Source organism: Pantherophis guttatus, chromosome 1 (genome assembly GCF_059756535.1).
Source record: "Pantherophis guttatus breed Tessera chromosome 1, ASM5975653v1, whole genome shotgun sequence".
NCBI lineage: Eukaryota > Metazoa > Chordata > Lepidosauria > Squamata > Colubridae > Pantherophis > Pantherophis guttatus.
Genome location: NC_142063.1, coordinates 343,560,544 through 343,579,682, shown reverse-complemented (window position 1 = coordinate 343,579,682; position 19,139 = coordinate 343,560,544). Strand labels below are relative to the sequence as shown.

At 43.4% G+C, this 19,139-nt stretch overlaps 1 protein-coding gene across 8 annotated transcripts in view; it reads left to right on the top strand.

Annotated features, from left to right (window-relative positions):
• The window catches only part of BCAS3 (BCAS3 microtubule associated cell migration factor), a 702,801-nt gene that overhangs the window by 19,739 nt on the left and 663,923 nt on the right, over positions 1 to 19,139 (top strand). For all 8 annotated transcript variants that reach the window (XM_087890109.1, XM_087890127.1, XM_087890106.1 and 5 more), the window contains exon 6: positions 15,768 to 15,849. In XM_087890109.1, coding sequence (XP_087746235.1) covers positions 15,768 to 15,849 — 82 coding nt within the window. The remainder of the gene's footprint in view (positions 1 to 15,767; positions 15,850 to 19,139) is intronic.

Below are 19,139 nucleotides of genomic sequence, written 5' to 3'. Positions count from 1 at the left end.
GTATCTTTGTAACTTTGAACGAAGGGACGCGGTGGCTCAGTGGCTAAGACGCTGAGCTTGTCGATTGAAAGGTTGGCAGTTCAGCAGTTCGAATCCCGAGTGCCGCGTAATGGGATGAGCTCCCGTTAACTTGTCCCAGCTTCTGCCAACCTAGCAGTTCGAAAGCAGGTAAAAAATGCAAGTAGGAAAATAGGGACCACCTTTGGTGGGAAGGGAACAGTGTTCTGTGCGCCTTTGGCATTGAGTCATGCTGGCCACATGACCACGGAGACGTCTTCTTCGGACAGCGCTGGCTCTTCGGCTTTGAAACGGAGATGATTCCTTGCCTTCTTTTTAAGCACCACCTGGAATTTTATGATTAGTTCTACCAGCAAAGTGTAAAATATTACAGTCAGTAGCAGTAAGAGTTTAAAGCACACGGGTCATCCTCAACTTACAACCATTTTGTTTAGTGACCATTTGAAGTTACAGTGCTACTAAAATAAAGTGGCTTATGAACATTTTCCACACTTACGATCTCTAGAACGTCCTCACAGTCAAGTAATCAAAATTCTGCCTTATAGTTATGACTGTTGCAGTGTCCTGAGGTTACGTGGTTACCTTTTAACGAATCTGGCTTCAGTGGGGACGCCAGATTCATTCTACAACAAGGGTGTCAAATTCCATTTCATTGAGAGCTGCATCAGGGCTGTGGTTGGCCTTGGGGGGGGGGAGGATAGGTGTGGCCGATTGGGTGGGTGTGGCCAGCTTGACGCCACTCCCCAAACTGCTGGCATGTTTCCTCTTTGCACTGGGTAGACTGGACCGAAGCCACACTGGCCCAATGTTTCCTCTTCGCATTGGGTAGACCGGGCCGAAGCGACGCGGGCCGGCCCCTTACATTTTCCAGGACCGCCCCATGGGCCGGGTCAGACCATATTGCAGGCCGGATCTGGCCCATGGGCCTTGTGTTTGACACCCCTGCTTTACCATCATGGTACTAACTTAACAACTGCAGTGATTCATTAAACAACTGTGGCAAGAAAGGCCGTAAACTGGAGCAAAACTCACTTAACAATTGTCTTGCTTAGCAACAGAAATGTCGGGCTCAGTTGTAATTAAAACTTTTAAAATTGCTTTTAAAACATTAGGGGTGATTTAAATTGTTTTGGGCCAAATTATTTAATGGGTTTTTATATTGTCTTTTAAATTTTGTCGTTTGTGTGTTTTATCTTTCTGGCTGTTCACCGCCCTGAGTCCTTCGGGAGTAGGGCGGTATATAAATCTAACAAAATGAAAACGAAAAATGAAATAATTGTAAGGAGGACTCAATTGTAATTGCGGTGAGGACTAGCTGTATTTGTTAGACCTAGTCTAGAATAATAAGAATTTTGCCTTGTGTCTCAATCTGATTTAAAGCCTTGGTAGTACAGTGGTCTAAATCACCCTGTTATTAAGACCAGCTGCCTGCAATTACTGCAGGTTCGAATCTCGCCAGGCTCAAGGTTGAATCAGCCTTCCATCCTTTCTAAGGTAGGTAAATTGAGGACCCAGTTGTGGGGGCAATAAGCTGACTTTGTATAAATATACAAAAGGATGAAGGCTATTGCTTAGCGCATTGTAAGCCGCCCTGAGTCTCCGGAGAAGGGCGGCATATAAATCAAATAAAAAAAAATAATAAAAAAATAAAGGAGGTAGACCTTAAAGAGCAACAACGCACACCTTGTCCATCTGGATTCAGATTCAGCAGTCATGGACATAACTGGGTTTTGACCCTCTCCATCACTGGAGCACAGAACTCAGCCTCCTCCATGCTGCCATAATCCATAACGGTTAATGTGTGTCAATAGAGATGTTCTCTGCTAATGTGCCCAATTCTCCTTTAAAAGCTTCTGGTGACTGATGCTCATTGCTGTATCAGGATATTATTCCACGAGTTAGTTTTGCCTCTGCTAGCTCTGAGCATATATAGGCTCATCAATTCTGCTCTAAGACCCAAGACGTTTTTTGGCATGGGCCAAAAAGGGAGGGAGGGAGGGAGGGAGGGAAAGGGAAGCAAGACAGTGCTTCAATTGTGTGTAGGTAGTCCTCAACGTACAACAGTTCACTTAGTGGACGAAGTTACAATGGCACTGAAAAAGGTGACTTATGACCATTTTTTACACTTAGGACCGTGGCAGCATTCCCATGGTCATGCAATTTACATTTGAATGCTTGACAACTCGTTCATATTTATGAGGGCTGCAGTGTGGTTGCACAGTGGTTGCAAAGCGCCCAAATTTTGATCTCTTTGACTATAGGGATGTTGCGATGGTTGTAAGTGCAAGAACAGGTTGTAAATCGCTTTTTTTCCAGTGCTTATGTACAGGCAGTCCTCGAGTTACGACCACAATTGAGCCCAAAATTTATGTTGGCAAGTGAAAATTTGTTAAGTGAGTTTTGCCCCATTTTATGACCTTTCTTGCCACGTTAAGCGAATCATAGCATTTATTACGTAAGCGAATCTGACTTCCCCATTGACTTTGCTTGTCAGAAGGTCGCAAAAGCGGCTCACATGACCTCAGAACCGTCATAAATATGAGTCAGTTGCCAAGTGTCTGAATTTGTATCGTGTGACCATGGGGAATGTAGCAATGGTCATAAGTGTGAAAAACGGTCATAAGCCACATTTTTCACTGCCGTTGTAGCTTTGAACTGTCACTAAATGAACTGTTGTAAGTCGAGGACTATCCGTAATTTTGATTGGTAAATGAATGGTGATAGGTCAAGGACTACCTGTAATTTTTTGGGCAGTGAGTTTTAAGCTACAGTTCAGTTTCTTACGTATACAGGTAGTCCTCAACTTACGACCAAATTTCTGTTGCTACGTGAAACATTTGCTAAGTGAGTTTTGCCCCGTTTGTCTTGCCACAGTTGTTAAGCGGATCACCGAAGTTGGTAAGTTAGTAACCCCGGATTTCCCCCTTGACTTTGCTTGTTAGAAGGTCGCAAAAGTGGATCACATGACCCCTGGACACTGCAACCGCCATAAATATGAGTCAGTTGCCAAGCGTCTGAATTTTGATTATGTGACCATGGCGATGCTGCAATGGTCGTAAGTGTGAAAAACAGTCATAAATTGCTTTTTTCAGTGATGTCGTAATTTTGAACAGGAATAGCAATAGCATTTAGACTGACATACCGCTTCACGGTGCTTTACAGCCTCTCTAAGTGGTTTACAGAGTCAGCATATTGCCCCCACTAATCTGGGTCACTAAATGAACTGATGTAAGTCAAGGACCACCTGTATATACCGTATTTTTCAGAGTATAAGACGCACCGGAGTATAAGACGCACCTACCTTTTTTGGTGAGGAAAAGAAGAAAAAGAAATCTCCCTCTGCCTCTGAGCTATTTTGCCTCCTTGCAGCAAACAGCCAACACCCTGCTTTACTTTCATTTTCGTTTTCAGCATAGCTTGATTAGCACAAGGAAAAAAAAAATCTGCTCCAGCAATTTACCTCTTTGCAGCAAGCAGCAGAGCCCTGCGCAAAACAGCTGAGAGCAAATCAGCCGAGAGTCGGGAGGCCGATCCAATCAACTTGTGCTAATTAGGCTGTGCTGAAGCTGAAAGGAGCTGTTTTTTCTTGCTGTTTGCTTGCAAGGAGGTAACTGCTGCGAGGCAAAGACCAAAGGGTGGGGGCCAGTGGGTGGGCAGGGCTACATTTGGTGTATAAGACGCACCTAAATTTTCACCCCCTTTTAGGGGGGGGAAAGGTGCGTCTTATACTCCAAAAAATACGGTAAGTACTACCCTGTTTCCCCGAAAATAAGACCCAACTGGAAAATAAGCCCTAGCATGATTTTTTCCCCCAGGATGCTTGTAATATAAGCCCTACCCCAAAAATAAGCCCCAGTTGAGATCGTCAACCAGACGGAGGCGTTTAGTACTGTATTTTCCCCAGAATAAGACCTAACCAGAAAATAAGCCATAATGTGTCTTTTGGAGCAAAAATTAATATGACCTGTCTTATTTTGGGGGTAACACGGTGTGTTTGTAAAAGAAGGCTGAATCTGCTCCAAAACTTCAAAATTGGGCCCATCTATTCTCTCCACTGTTGATCCCATGCAGAGTTTTATCATTCTTTGATCTTATTTATTGCACCAAAAAATGGAAACTGCACATAGATGGATATTGCTGAGTTTAAAATGAGTTTTCTTTCTCTGGAACCCTACAGATACCTTATAACATAGCAAATATTTTGGCTCCCAAAGCAGATGTTGAACTATAGCAGTTAAAATTCCTTATAATCCATGATGTACAGGTAGTCCTCGTCTTACGGCAGTTCCTTTAGTAACCGTTCAAAGTTACAAGTGTTGAAAAAAGTGACCTGACCGTTTTTCACACTTATGACCGTCGCAACATCCCCATGGTAAAATTTTATCAAAATTTGGGTGCTTGGCATAGTTCATATTTATTTATTTATTTATTTATTTTTATTGAAAAGTTTTATAGGAAATACAAACATTTCCCCCCCTGCCCTTCCCCCCTCACCCCATCCCTCCCCCCTTGCCCTCCCACCCATCCCCCCTCAGCCTTCCCCCCATCCCCCTCCTTTGACTTCCCAGAACAAGCACAGGGTATAGCATCCACAAACATAAAACTAAAATATGCTAACAAATTGTTGACTTCAAATTCTTTCTAGGTCTTTAACTCCTTATAACTCAAAGCACTATAAACATAAGCTAAAAGTTAAAAATGTTTCACTCATAAGCTATATGAATCTTCTTAGTCTGATACATGTTTTGAATATAGTCAATCCATCTTCTCCATTCCGTTATGTATCTTTCGTTTGAATAGTCTTTAAGATATGATGAAATTTTTGCCAGGCATAGTTCATATTTATGACCGTTGCCGTGATCCTCTTTTGCTAGAGCAATGACAATGGGGGAGACCAGATTCACCGTGTTACTAACCTATTACTAGCGGCATAAATAAATGTTGGGCTCAATTGTGGTCGTAACTCAAGGACTACCTGTATTTTGAAATGTGTCATGCAACATTCCTTTTTTTTACTCAAAGATCCTTTGGCAGCAACCTTGTTGCTTAAAACACACATGAACACACCAATGGGGGGGGGGAATGAATCAGACAGGGCGTCCTGGACTTACAACCATTCCTTTATCAATCGTTCGACTTTACGACGAGCCTGAAAAAAAAGTGTCTTAGCAATCGGTCCTCACAATTACGACAATCACAACAATGGGGAATTAGAGAAGTGGTTGAGCAGCAAATGTAAGTAGAATTTGAGCTAAGATGTTGGGGGGGGAGAATTCACCTGCACCCGTTAGAACTGAGCCTGCTTTCATTTCTTGGAGAAAGTTTGTTAAAGAAATGCCTCTCGCCACTGTTTTACATCAGGAAATAAAAGATACGGAAATCTGGAGCTGCCTTATATTTTCACCAACTGCACATACAAAACAAAAGCCATTTGTTAGATGGGATTATGAGGGTTGTCAGGCTCTAAGACTCCGCAGAGACGCCAGCCATTGATCAGAGGAGCCTTTGAAAACTCGCCTGCCGGAATAATCTCAGCAATGATTTAAAAAAAAAAAAAATTAAAACATTTTTTTCCCCCCCGGCCTGTCTTTTGCAGCGTAAAACCTTCCCCGGTTAGGTTATACTGAGCCCCGACTCACTGCGCTTGACCGCATTCACAAGGGGCATTGCATGGGGACCTTATTTCAAAACTTATCTGCAAACATTCAAGTCCAGGTTTTAGTAGCAATCATTTTTGTTTCCTTTTTAAGTCAGCTTGCTGGACGGTAAGGAAGTGGGGTGAATGGAAGGAGAAGAAAGGGGGCAGTGGCAGGGAAGGTACATTCTGGACCTCAGGAAGAGAACCTTCTCTTGTCATTGTCCATGATCTCTGCACCACTCTCCTCCCCCTCCCTCCTCGAGAGGTGAGAATAGAACATAGAATAATAGAATTGGAATGGGCCTTGGAGGTCTTCTAGTCCAACCCCCTGCTTAGGCAGGAAACCCTACACCACTTCAGACAAATGGCTATCCAACATCTTCTTAAAAACTTCTAGTGTTGGAGCATCCACAACTTCTGGAGGCAAGTGGTTCCACTGGTTAATTGTTCTCACTGTCAGGAAATTCCTCCTTAGTTCTAGGTTGCTTCTCTCCTTGATTAGTTTCCACCCATTGCTTCTTGTCCTGCCTTCAGGGGCTTTGGAGAATAGCTTGACTGCCTCTTCTTTGGGGCAGCCCCTGAATTTCACATAAATGATTGTCTAGTCTAGTCTCTTACTGAGAGCCTCCAGTGATGGAGCACCGACAATTACTGAAAGAAATTGGTTGATTCTAAGTTGTTTCTCTCCTTGGTTAGTTTACACTCATTGTTTCTTCTCTTTCCTTTTGGTCCTTTGGAGAATAGCTTGACTCCCTCTTCTTTGTGGCAACCCCTGAGATATTGGAAAACTGCTATCATGTCACCCCTAGTACTTCTTTTCATTAAATTAGACATACCCAATTCCAGCAACTATCATTCTTCATATGTTTTAGCCTCCAGTCCCCTAATCTTCTTTGTTGCTTTTCTCTGCATTCTTTCCAGAATCTCAACATCTTTTTTTTTTATATATATTGTGACCAGAACTGGATGCAGTATTCCAAGTGGTGGTCTTACTAAGGCTTTGTAAAGTGGTACTAGAACTTCCCCTGATCTTGATTCTGTTCCTCTATTAATGCAGTCTAGGATTGCATTGGCGCTTTTTTCTTTATCTCAAAGGTGCTTTTTTCAAGAAGCAACTGGACTTTCTGGTTTTTCTTTGAAGATGTTTCACTTCTCATCCGAAGAAGCTTCTTTGGCTCTGACCTGGAGGGTGGGGAATGGAAGGATTTATATTCCTCGCAGACAGCTGGTCATTTGCATCCTTTTAGAGAGTCTTTGAGGCCGCTTGGAGGTTTGTCTGTGTCCTCAGAGTCACCTGAGTGATGCAAATGGGTGCGGAGCAGGGGTGGGTTCTAATTTTTTTTACTACCGGTTCTGTGGGCGTGGCTTATTTTGTGGGTGTGGCTTGGAGGTCATGTGACTAGGTGGGCGTGGCTACCTGGTCAGAGTTATGTCTGGAAGGTCCTCGCACTTACGACCAGTCCTCGCACTTACGACCCGGCTCATTTGTTTGCTTTTAACACTGATCAGCTGTAGGGCGGCCCTTTGAAGCCCCGCGGCAAGAGTTTAAACAGTTTTTTTTCCCTCTAGTCATCAGCTGGGACTCAGGAGGCAGCAATAGATTGGGGGTGGGGCCAAATAAAAGGTAAGAATAACGTGGGGGGGTGGGGGAGAACCAGTTCGGTGACGTCATATCGTCACTGCTACTGGCTCGGCTGAACCGGACCGAACCGGGAGGAACCCACCACTGGTGCGGAGCCTTCTTGGAACTGCTGAAAGGATTGTGTTACAGATTGTAGATAGATGATATCATATCCCTTCTCCTCTGCCTATAGTCCCTCTGTGAAGGAGATGGACGGTTCCAAAATGGGATAAATAAATAAGACTTGCCTTGATTTTTTTTACTTGCCTGGGGTTGACTTGGGTCCTCCAGGAAATGTGGATCTCCCGAGAAACACGTTTTCCCATTGCATTTAATCACAACGCGGTGTCCCCGTGTGCAGGAGCTGCACTTTGGTGATATATTTGAAGTCCTACAGCAGGCCTTGCTCTTTTTATTAATAACTTGACATTCCTGTCACTTTTCAGAAGGATGACATGCGCCTCACACATCAGCTCTGCCAAGCACCCCACCCAGTTGTGGTAGAAATATTAAACAACTGGCAATTTACTGCTCTTGATGATGTCCCAGTTTTGATTTTGTTATTTCTCTCGTGATTGGGTACAAAGTTTTTCTTTTTCTTTTTGGTTAATCCTTTCCATTTCTCCGTGTGTGCCCCCCCTCCCTCCCCATATGAAAGCTATTTTCCATGGTTGGAAAATATTTGTTTGCACAGTAAGAGAAATAGTATTCCTTTTGTTTTTGTTTGTGATGGATTCAAACGGGTACGCTCCCAGACAACAAAGCCTGTCATCGGGAATTAAGACAAGGATTCGAATTTATCCTTGAAGTCTTTTTCTCTAAAAAGTCTGGTTCCAGATGTCAAGGAGACAAAAGGCACCTCTTCAGTTTTGCATGCTGTTTTTTTCCCCCCCGCTTTGCACATTTGGGATGGGGCTCACACGCTGCAGGTGAGGCTGGGCTACAGGTGTAAGGCTGTTACCCTTCTGAAGAGGCTGGCCTCTAGCTGTTTATGTCTCACAAAAGATGCCAAGCCAACAGTCTTGATTCTCAGTTAATCCTTTTAACATACAGGCAGTCCTCGACTTACAACCACAAATGAGAACAAAATTTCTGTTGCTAAGCAAGAGAAGTTGTTAAGTGAATTCTGCCCCATTTTACGACTTTTTCTGGCCACAGTTGCGAAGTGAAGCATTGCAGTTGTTAAGTTAGTCCCAGGGTTATTAAGTACAGGTAGTCCTCAGCTTACGACCACAATTGAGCCCAACGTTTATGTTGCTAAGTGAGGAGTTTGTTCAGTGAGTTTTGCTCCATTTGCAACTTTTCTTGCCATGTTTGTTAAGTGAATCGCTGCAGTTGTTAAATCACTAACACGGTTGTTAAGTGAATGTGGTTTCCCCGTTGATCTTGCTTGTCAGAAGGTCACAGAAGGGGATCACATGATCCCGGGGACACTGCAACCGTCATAAATATGAATCAGTTGTCAAGCATCCGAATGTAAAACATTTGACTGTGAGGATGCTGCATCGGTCGTAAGTGTGAAAAATGGTCATAAGCTGGGATGGGGCTGCTGGGGGTTCGCAGGGGTTCGGGAGAACCTCTAGCTAAGATTCTGTGCAGTTCAGAGAATCCCCAAATCCCACTCTTGGCTGGCCCCGCCCACCCCTCCCCTCCCTTCCCCGGAGTCCCCACGCGGCCTGTTTTGGATGCAGATAAATACAGGGGCCATGCGGAGGCTGGGGGAGGGCGAAAAACGGGCCTACCGGAAGTTCGGGAAGAATGGAAATGAGCCCGTTTCTGGCCTCCAGAGGGCCTCCGGAGCTTGTGGAGGCTGTTTTAACCCTCCCGGAGGGCTCGAGGAAAGCCTCCAGAGCCCAGGGAAGGCAAAAACGCCCCCCCCCATGGTGCAGGAGACTGACTAGGCCACGCCCACCATGACCATGCCCACCCAGCAACTGGGCAGAGAACCCCTTGCTAAAATTTTTGAAGCCCACCCCTGGTCATAAGTCACTGAGTGAACCGTTGTAAGTTGAGGACTACCTGTATAAATGTGATGGATATAACCCAAAACCATATTAATGCTAATTTCCCCATGTTCTGCCTCTAATGCTGAACATCTATCAGTCTAGATTAATAACCAAATAGAGGTGAGGAATTAATGTTTAAAAAAGTGATCACACGACCTTGGGACACTGCAACCGTCATAAGTACATGCCAGTTGCCAAGCGTCTGAATTTTGATCACATGACTGTGGGGATGCTGCAACAGTCGCCAGTGTGAAAAACGGTCCTAAGTCGCTTTTTGCAGTGCCGTTGTAACTTTGAATGGCCACTAAATGAAAGGTTGTAAGCCACAGACTCCCTGTACACCGGAGGCTGCTTCGAAGACTCCTGTTTTATCCTGGGAGCCCGTCTCACGAAGTGCCACTGGCTTTTGGGAAGGAGAAAATTTGAGCCCAGAGGGAGATTTAGGATTTTCACCTAGGAACGGGGGCTGCCTAGGTGGGATTAGTCCAAACTAGGATTGCTGTGGCGGCCCCTCCAGCAGCCGAATCAGAGGAGGAGGAGATGTGGGAGTCAGGACCAGCATCAAGGCAACCTGAGAGCTCCAAGGGGGAAGAGGGAATGGAGCTGGAAGAGAGAGAGAGACAAAGGCAGAGCCTGGGCCCTCAGCCCTCAGATGGAGAGTCAACAGCCCCCAGGTCTGGAGGCGGCTGATGAGGAAGAGGAGGAACAGCTGGGTCCAGTGCCTGACGCTTGGATGCGCAGAAGGCAGAGGAGAGGAGAGCAGTGGAAATCTATGGGCCGGTCCTTGGGACGGAAGAGCCACTGCTGCTAGCGAAGCCCCACCCTAGCTCTGGGAATAATACGCAGGGGCAGAGATGAATAGGTGTGGCAGACAACTATTCATCTTCCGTCCGGACAGCCTTGTTAGCCTGCGTTGAGAGAGAAACTTTTTGGCGGGGCTGCCGGCACTCCTAATTAAAGGAATCTTTGAGTTCACTTCTGAGGGTTTGTCGTGTTTGGGGAGCTGGGTCAGAACAAGGATCCTTGAACAGGTTTTCCACAGGTATTTTCTTTCTTCGCTTCTTTTAACCTTCTAAACTTCCGCTAATTCCTTCCCCTTCACTCCCAAGTTCCTACCGAAGAGTTCTCTCCTTTGGAGAGATATCAAAAGTTGTTAGGCTTGGTCTTGTGGTGTCAATTTGCTTTTATTCCTTCCTGTTTTGAACACACATGAAATGCACGCCGAAGGTCACAGTTTCAACCCACATCATCCATTCAAGGGTAGCTGATCAGATTCTGCCAAGAGTTAAAGTGGTTAACAACACATATCAGGAATTTCCTGGAAGGACTCCGCTTGGTCTTCCAACAGATGTCGGGTGACTTAAAAGGCCCCCGTCGTTCTTCTTCAGAGCTGTCCTGGTACTCCTTGACTTACGACCACAATTGGGAACAGAATTTCTGTTGCTAAGCACATTGTTAAGTTAGTTGCACTCGATTTTATGACCTTTTTTGCCATGGTTGTTAAGCGAATCACTAGTTGATAAATGAATCATGTGGTTGTTAAGGGAATCTGGCTTTCCTCCATTGACTTTGCTTGACAGAAGCTGGCTGGGAAGGTCCCAAGTGATGATCACATGACCCCCGGACTGTTGCGACTATTGCAAATATATGCTAATTGCCAAGTGCCCGAATTTTAATCACGTGACCATGGGGATGCTGTGAAGTTTGTTAAGTCCGAGGACAGGGGTTAGGTCACTTTTTTTCAGTGCTGTTGTAACTTTGAATGGTCACTAAACGAATGGTTACAAGTCAAGGATTACCTGTAATTTGGTTTTGGAAGGCAACACCTTCCCTTTTTCCTTGATTGGGCAGCTAGCAATTTTCTACCAATAACTACAGGTAGTCCTCGACTTATGACCACAATCGAGCCCCAAATTTATGTTGCTGAGTGAGATATTTGTTAAGCAAGGTTTGCCCTATTTTATGACTTTTCTTGCCACGGTTGTTAAGTGAATCGTTGCAGTTGTTAAGTTAGTTGCCCGCTTGTTAAGTGAACCTGACTTTTCCACTGATGTCACTCATCAGAAGGTCGCTAAAGGGGATCATCTGACCCCAGGGCGCTGCAACTGTCATAAATATGAGTCAGTTGCCAAATGTCTGAATTTTTGCAGTGGTCATAAGTGTGAAAAACAGACCTGGAAAGCAACAGACCAATCAGCCTAACATCAATACCTGGGAAGGTACTGGAAAAAAATAATGTAAAAAAAAAACCAGATCTGTGAACACCTAAAAACAAATAAAGTTATAACAAGTAGCCAGCACGGGTTTGTTAAAAACAGATCATTGCCAAACCAATCTTATTTCATTCTTTGACAAAGTGACTAAATTAGTAGAGCAGTGAAGTGCTGTGGACATAATAGACTTAGACTTCAGCAAGGCATTCGACAAAGTAGACCACAACCTACCTCTTGGTAAACTAGAAAAATGTGGAACTGTTCTGCAGGATTGGGATCAGTGGTGGGTTCCTGCTGGTTCGGCCTGGTTCTGCCGAGCCGGTAGCGATGACGATATGACATCACCAAACTGGTTCTCTTTGTTCAGGAGCTGAGCCCTCCCCCCCCCGGGTGTTATTCTTACCTTTTATTTGGCCCCGCCCCCAATCTATTCACTGCCTCCGGAGTCCCAGCTGACCGGCTAGAAGAAAAAACACTGTTTAAACTCTTGCCGCGGGGCTTCAAAGGGCCGCCCTACAGCTGATCAGTGTTAAAAGGCAGTGTGGTGGTAGACCGGTGCCTCCAAAAACAAATGAGTAGACCGGTGCCTCCAAAAACAAATGGGTAGACTGGTACAGCTCTGCAAGCAGTTAAAAGCCTGGTAGAGGATTTACCTCTGCTAAATCCTAAAGAATTGTCACATGACCATCAAGCCACGCCCACAAAATAAGCCACACCCACAGAACCGGTAGTAAAAAATTATAGAACCCACCCCTGACTGGGATGCCACTTACAACCATGCAGTGGTGAAATCTGAACCGCTTTGCTACTGGTTCGCTGGCTGTGCATACGTGCTGTGCGTGCGTATGCGCAGTGCACGCCAAATGCACGCTGCACACGCATGCACACTACGCACCAAAAGGTGGCTTGGGTAAGTAGAACAGCGAGGAGGGGGATCAGCTGCGCCGCGCGATTTAGCTTCGGTAGAAAGCAGGATTTCCTGCTTTCTAGCAAAGCTAAACCGCGCGGCGCAGCTGATCGTCGGAAATACCAGTTCGGAGGAACCGCTAGCTTTTTTTTTTCCCCAGTGCCGTCGTAACTTTGAACGGTCACTAAACAAACCGTTGTAAATTGAGGCCTGCCTGTACTGCCGCTGTTTGTCCTTCCCTTTGTTTTAATCTCGATGCCCTTTGCACGGCCTTCAAAATGGTGGATCGGGATGTTTTGATCACGATACGCTGCAAAGCGTCATGCCTTCCAGTTGCTTATGTTTCTTGCAATGAAATACAGCTTTCATTTGCTCTGTTCTAGTCACGAGATCCATCCTTCCCCCACCCCACCCCACCCCCCCGCCTCCCCCCCAACCCTCAATTATGTCAATGAAATCATATTTGCTTTCCTGGATGAAAAGTAGACGCTCACCTTATTTATTTTCTATACCCTGAGTCTCTGTAGTTTAGACAAGGAAGAGCATGAGCTGGTGTGTTTGTCCTGAACCTTTATGGAGCGAGGTTTAATAGCTTCTGCTAAAGCAACATTCCACAAACTTTGGCAGATCATAACTGCAGGGTTCCTGTCACCACGCTAGAATAATGTTTTTGTTTTTCTTTGATCCCTTTATAGGCTTTCAGAGGAGAGGCTGAGTACACAGTTGACTTAGAGGAAAAAGCGCTTAGGCTCTCCTCTCTGACAAACTCGTATTATCTTTCCTTGGAAAGCGGGTGACTTAATACACTTTTTCCGACAGTAAATAATCTCTCGGTCGCCCCGAAAGGGCAATCAGAAGCTGCTGAGAGGCGACTCTTGCGGTCAGGAACTGTTTTGGAGGACTGGGATACCGCTTCGAACAGGGCTAGATGTAGGAGAAGGAGAGGCAGAGCCTGGGGGTGGAGGCAAGAGAGGACTCAGCCTAGAATCGTTACGTCCCCACAAGCGGTCTAAATCCAATCCTCCTTGAATTCTGTTAACTTTTATCTAGGGCCAATTTAGTGATGACCGTTAGTAGATTCTTGTGTATAGCCAGGAGCAATAAATCAGTTTCACTGGAATTTAAGGTGTGGGCCTGATTCTTTGTGCCTGACATTACAATCTCTTTGAACAGATAGCACTTTCCTTCCCCTCCTTCCTTCCTTCCTTCCTTCCTTCCTTCCTTCCTTCCTTCCTTCAATTCCTTAATTCCTTAATTCTTTCTTTTCTTCCTTCCCCTTCCTTCCTTCCTTCCCCTTCCTTCCTTCCTTCTCCTTTTTCCTTCCTTCCTTCCCCTTCCTTCCTTCCTTCTCCTTCCTTCCTGCCTGCCTGCCTGCCTTCCTTCCTTCCACCCTTCCTTCCTTCTATTTCTTCCCTTCCTTCCTTCCTTTCTTCCTTCCCCTTCCTTCCTTCCTTCCCCTTCCTTCCTTCCTTCCTTCCTTCCTTCCTTCCTTCCTTCCTTCCTCTTCCTTCCTTCCTTCCTCCCTCCCTCCCTCCTTCCCTCCCTCCCTCCCTCCCTCCCTCCCTTCCCAAGGTCTGGTTCTTTGACAAGTTCCTGTTAACTCTCCATGTTAAAATGTTCAGCATTAGGATTGTTTCTTTTTTGAAATTGTAATATAATTTTTGTGGCCTGATGTTTACGTTGTACACATTTATGCTGGAGTCCCGAGTTCCAATCAGTCGCAGGTAGAACTGTAAATAATGACATCTCCTTACCAAAACTTACACATACTATAATTTATTATGTTATTTAATTCACTGGATAAATCCCATATTTTTCTATAAGTTCTGATGGTTCTGTGGAAAGTTCCAATTATTAGAAGTTTAATTGTTGTTTGAAAGTTTGGAAATAGTTACTCCAAGGAAACATTCCTCCTTTGTGGTTCTAAATAGCTGACTTTGTATAAAAAAGAACACTGCTTGGGGGGGCCGAAAGCCCTACTAAGCAGGTATATACAAAAGTATGAAGGCTATTGCTTAACGCATTGTAAGCCGCCCTGAGTCTCCGGAGAAGGGCGGCATATAAATCGAACCAATAAATAAATTGAACCAATAAACACATCATTTTTTTGTACAAAATCTGAGATGAAAATTGATGTAAACAGATCATTCAAAAATTCCATTGAGTTTATGGGGAAAGTTCAAATGTAGTAAAAATAACTGCTTCAAGAATATATTAATATACTAAATTAGAAATATTCCTCTGTTAATAGTTTTAACATTTTCTAGCAGATTGATATGATATTAAGAATTTTTAATTGAAAGAATATTGTTAAATTTTCTTTATCCAATCTGTAGTTATATGATTGGAGTGTTGGTAGTTTTGATCTTTGTCTTTATCATTCATAATATATTTGGGCTTTGCTTATATTTTAATACAGCTCTGTTACATTTCCTGCTTTAAACATTTGGAAGATGTTTTAACAGAAGTATAATTTTGACCCTCATGGTTTATATCAAGATCCTTACAAGACATTCCTACTTTAGGATGCAGAAACATTTATTTATGTTACTTTTATGATGGTTTATTGGGCAAGTTAAGTGGCTTACAAACACAGTAAAACATATAACATACAGCTCAGTCCAATTAATAAAATCATACACAATCAGTCCATAAAATAATGGACAAACAGTTACAAGTAGTTTTGATCATAAAACCGGCGAGTATATCTTTTTTTCATTTGAAAGTTATGTACAATTTATTCTACATCAGTTTATCGAGAAAAGAAGGACTAGGGGGGACATGATAGCAGCATTCCAGTATTTGAGGGGCTGCCACAAAGAAGAGGGGGTCAATTTATTTTCCAAAGCACCGGAAGGCAAGGCAAGAAACAATGGATGGAAACTAATCCAGGAGAGAAGCAACCTGGAATTAAGGAGAAACTTCCTAATAGTGAAGACAATTAACCGGTGGAACCGCTTGCTACCAGAAATTGTGGGTGCTTTTCATCACTTAGAGGTTTTTAAGAAGAGACTGGACAGCTGTTTGTCTGAAATGGTATAGTGTCTCTTGCTTGAACAGGGGATTGGACTAGAAGACCTCTAAGGTCTCTTCCAGCTCTATTCTGATTAATTGATCGTTGTAAATAATGTCTGGATGCTGAAACAAAGGTTTGGACCTCCATCTTCGTAGTAGCTAAAAGAGCTTGGGATCAGACCATTATTAGAAACCTTTTCTTTGTACAGATCTGTTCATTGTCGATGCAAGAATTTCTTTTCATTCTGAATAAGTGGTTTTAAAAACCTGCAAATAATTAAAATGCCCTTTTCATAAACGTGAGTAAAGGCATTGTCTTATCTAAGGCCTGTATCTCTTTGTTGAGCAGATTAGTGGTGAAGCTCAAGAACTTTACTCTATCCGACACGGTCCTGTCCGAGCAGCCCGGGTTCTGCCATCCCCACAGATCCGTAAGTACAGAATCCTGTATATATCCATCTTCTTTCTTTTCTTTGGCCGTTATAACTTTGAAAATTCACTAAATCAACTGTTGTATTTCAAGGACATACAGATTTAAGAATAGAATAGAATAGAATAGAATAGAATAGAATAGAATAGAATAGAATAGAATAGAATAGAATAGAATAGAATTTTTATTAGCCAAGTGTGATTGGACACACAAGGAATTTGTCTTGGTGCACACGCTCTCAGTGTACATAAAAGAAAAGATACGTTCATCAAGAATCATAAGGTACAACACTTAATGATGGTCATACGGAACAAATAAGCAATCATATCATACAAGGAAACAGTCAATATAAATCGTAAGGATACCAGCATCAAGGTTACAGTCAGGCAGTCATAAGTGGGAGGGTATGGGTGATAAGGAACGATAAGAAGACTAATAGTAATAGTAATGCAGACTTTGTAAATAGTTTGACCGTGTTGAGGGAATTATTTGTTTAGCAGAGTGGTGGCGTTCGGGAAAAAACTGTCCTTGTGTCTAGTTGTTCTGGTGTGCAGTGCTCTATAGCGTCGTTTTGAGGGTAGGAGTTGAAACAATTTATGTCCAGGATGCGAGGGGTCTGTAAATATTTTCCCAGCCCTCTTTTTGACTCGTGCAGTAGACGGGTCCTCCATGGTTGGTAGCCATGGTTTTTTCTGCAGTTCTGATTATCCTCTGAAGTCTGTGTCTGTCTTGTTGGGTTGCAGATTTTATTTTATTTTATTTTATTTTATTTTATTTTATTTTATTTTATTTTATTTTATTTTATATTTTATTTTATTTTATTTTATTTTATTTTATTTTATTTTATTTTATATTTTATTTTATTTTATTTTATTTTATTTTATTTTATTTTATTTTATTTTATTTTATTTTATTTTATTTTATTTTATTTTATTTTATTTTATTTTATTTTATTTTATTATTTTATTTTATATATTGCCATCTACTCGCACATGGCGACTCAAGGAGGCTTACACAGACATAATTCCATTTAATTCAGTTGCCTCACAACTTATTCCTTTTTTTCCCCCAACATAAAATATTTTTGTTTCTCTGCACGTTGCTGGATGGAAAATAAAATCTTTGACGAAAAGTAACCCGAAGCATTACGGAGCAGGATCTGGAATTGGATGAAAGCGAAGCTTGTAACGTGAGGCCTCAGATAGCATGAACCTGGTTTAGGAGGAGAACAAAAAGGGGGCTTGTAAGGAAGACGTTGATAGCCATCAGTGGTGCTGAAACACCCTTTTGCTGGGAAGCTGTTAGAAGGATGGCTGGCCGGTGGGCAGACTTGGCGTGTCCCCCAAAGAGATGATAACCTGAGACAAGCAACTCATTCCCAGGTGTGGAAAAAAAAAAGAAACATTTAGCTCAGTGGTCATTTCAGCATCATAGCTTAGTCTTTGTCAGCCATGTCTCTAGAGCAGGGGTGTCAAACTCAAGGCTTGCAGGCCTGCAATGTGGTCGGATTCGGCCCACAGGGCCGTCCTGGTCTACCCAATGCAAAGAAGAGCCTTGGTGGCACAGCAGACTAAAGTGCTGTTACGTAGCACCAGCTGCCTGCAATTACTTCAAGTTCGAATCTCACCAGGCTCAAGGTTGACTCAGCCTTCCATCCTTCCGAGGTAGGTAAAATGAGGACCCGGATTGTGGGGGCAATAAGCTGACTTATAAAAAACACCGCTTAGTGGGGGCCGAAAGCCCTACTAAGCAGGTATATACAAAAGTATGAAGGCTGTTGCTTAATGCATTGTAAGCCCTGAGTCTCCGGAGAAGGGTGGCATATAAATTGAACCAAGAAAGGAAGGAAGGAAGGAAGGAAGGAAGGAAGGAAGGAAGGAAGGAAAGAAAGAGAAAGAAAGAAAGAAAGAAAGAAAGAAAGAAAGAAAGAAAGAAAGAAAGAAAGATACATAGATAGATCAGGCCAGCGTAGCTTTGGCCCGGTCTACCCAATGCGAAGAGGAAACATGCCAGCAGTTTGGGGAGTGGCATCAAGCTGATCACGCCCACCCAGTTGGCCACACCCAGTTGGCCCCGCCCCCCGTTCCCTGAGGTCAACCATAGCCCTGATGCGGCCCTCAATGAAATTGAGTTTGACACACCTGCTCTAGAGAATCTTATCCTCTGATACCCGTTTTTCTTCATTGTGTTGCACTTTCAAAGCATGGAGCACCTCTGCTAGGGAAGATTATTTGGGGTTTTGCTTTGGGAAAGGGGTAGTTACCCTGTTTCCCCGAAAATAAGACCTTTCCTTATAATAAGCCCAATTGGGCTTTTGAGCGCATGCGCTAAAATACCGCCCCCCGAAAATAAGCCCTCCCAAAAAATATTTAAATGCATGCATAGCCGGTCTCCGCCATTTCCTCTGGTTAGGGCTAGGGAGACAGAGCTGGAAATCAGGTAAGATGGCAAGAGGAGCTCCATCTTGCTCCACGCGCCCCAAAATAATAAGACCACCTTGAAAAAAGAAGAGCCGAGGTGTCGCAGTGGTTAGAGTGCTGTACTGCAGCTACTTTAGCTAGTTCAGCAGATCAGCGGATCAAATCTCACCGGCTCAAGGTTGACTCAGCCTTCCATCCTTCCGAGGTGGGTAAAATGAGGACCCAGATTGTTGGGGGCAATATGCTATTTAGTATACTGTCGATTGTTGTAAGCTGCCCAGAGTCCTCGGAGAGTGGGCGGCATAAAAATACGAATAATAAAATAAAATAAATAAATAAAATAAGGAGAAGCGCTTATTTCGGGGTTCAAAAAAATAGAAGACAGGGTCATATTTTCAGGGAAACACGGTACATAGTTGTGGGGTCACACAAGATCTATACCAGGCATGTCCAGCTGTGACTTGTGGTCCTGGACAGCCAGTGTAAGTAGTCTTCAACTTACAATTGTCTGCTTACTGACTGTTCAAAGTTACAATGGCGCTGAAAAAAGCGACTTACGGCTGTTTTTCATACTTAATGACCATTGTAGCATCCCCATGGTCACATGATCAAAATTCGGACGCTTGGCAACCAGTTCATATTTACGACGGTTTCAACCATCTGGGATCACGTGATTTTATTTCATCAAGCTGGCCTCGCCTAAATCTTCTCCCTTTTAAGTGTAAATTCTAAATTTTTAATGTATTTTAAAATATGGGTATCTTAAATTATTGGTATTAATTCAGCCAAATTTATTTAATTCATTTTATTCGATTTTAAATTTTGTATATCTATGTGTTTTATCTCATGGCTGTGCACCGCCCTGAGTCCT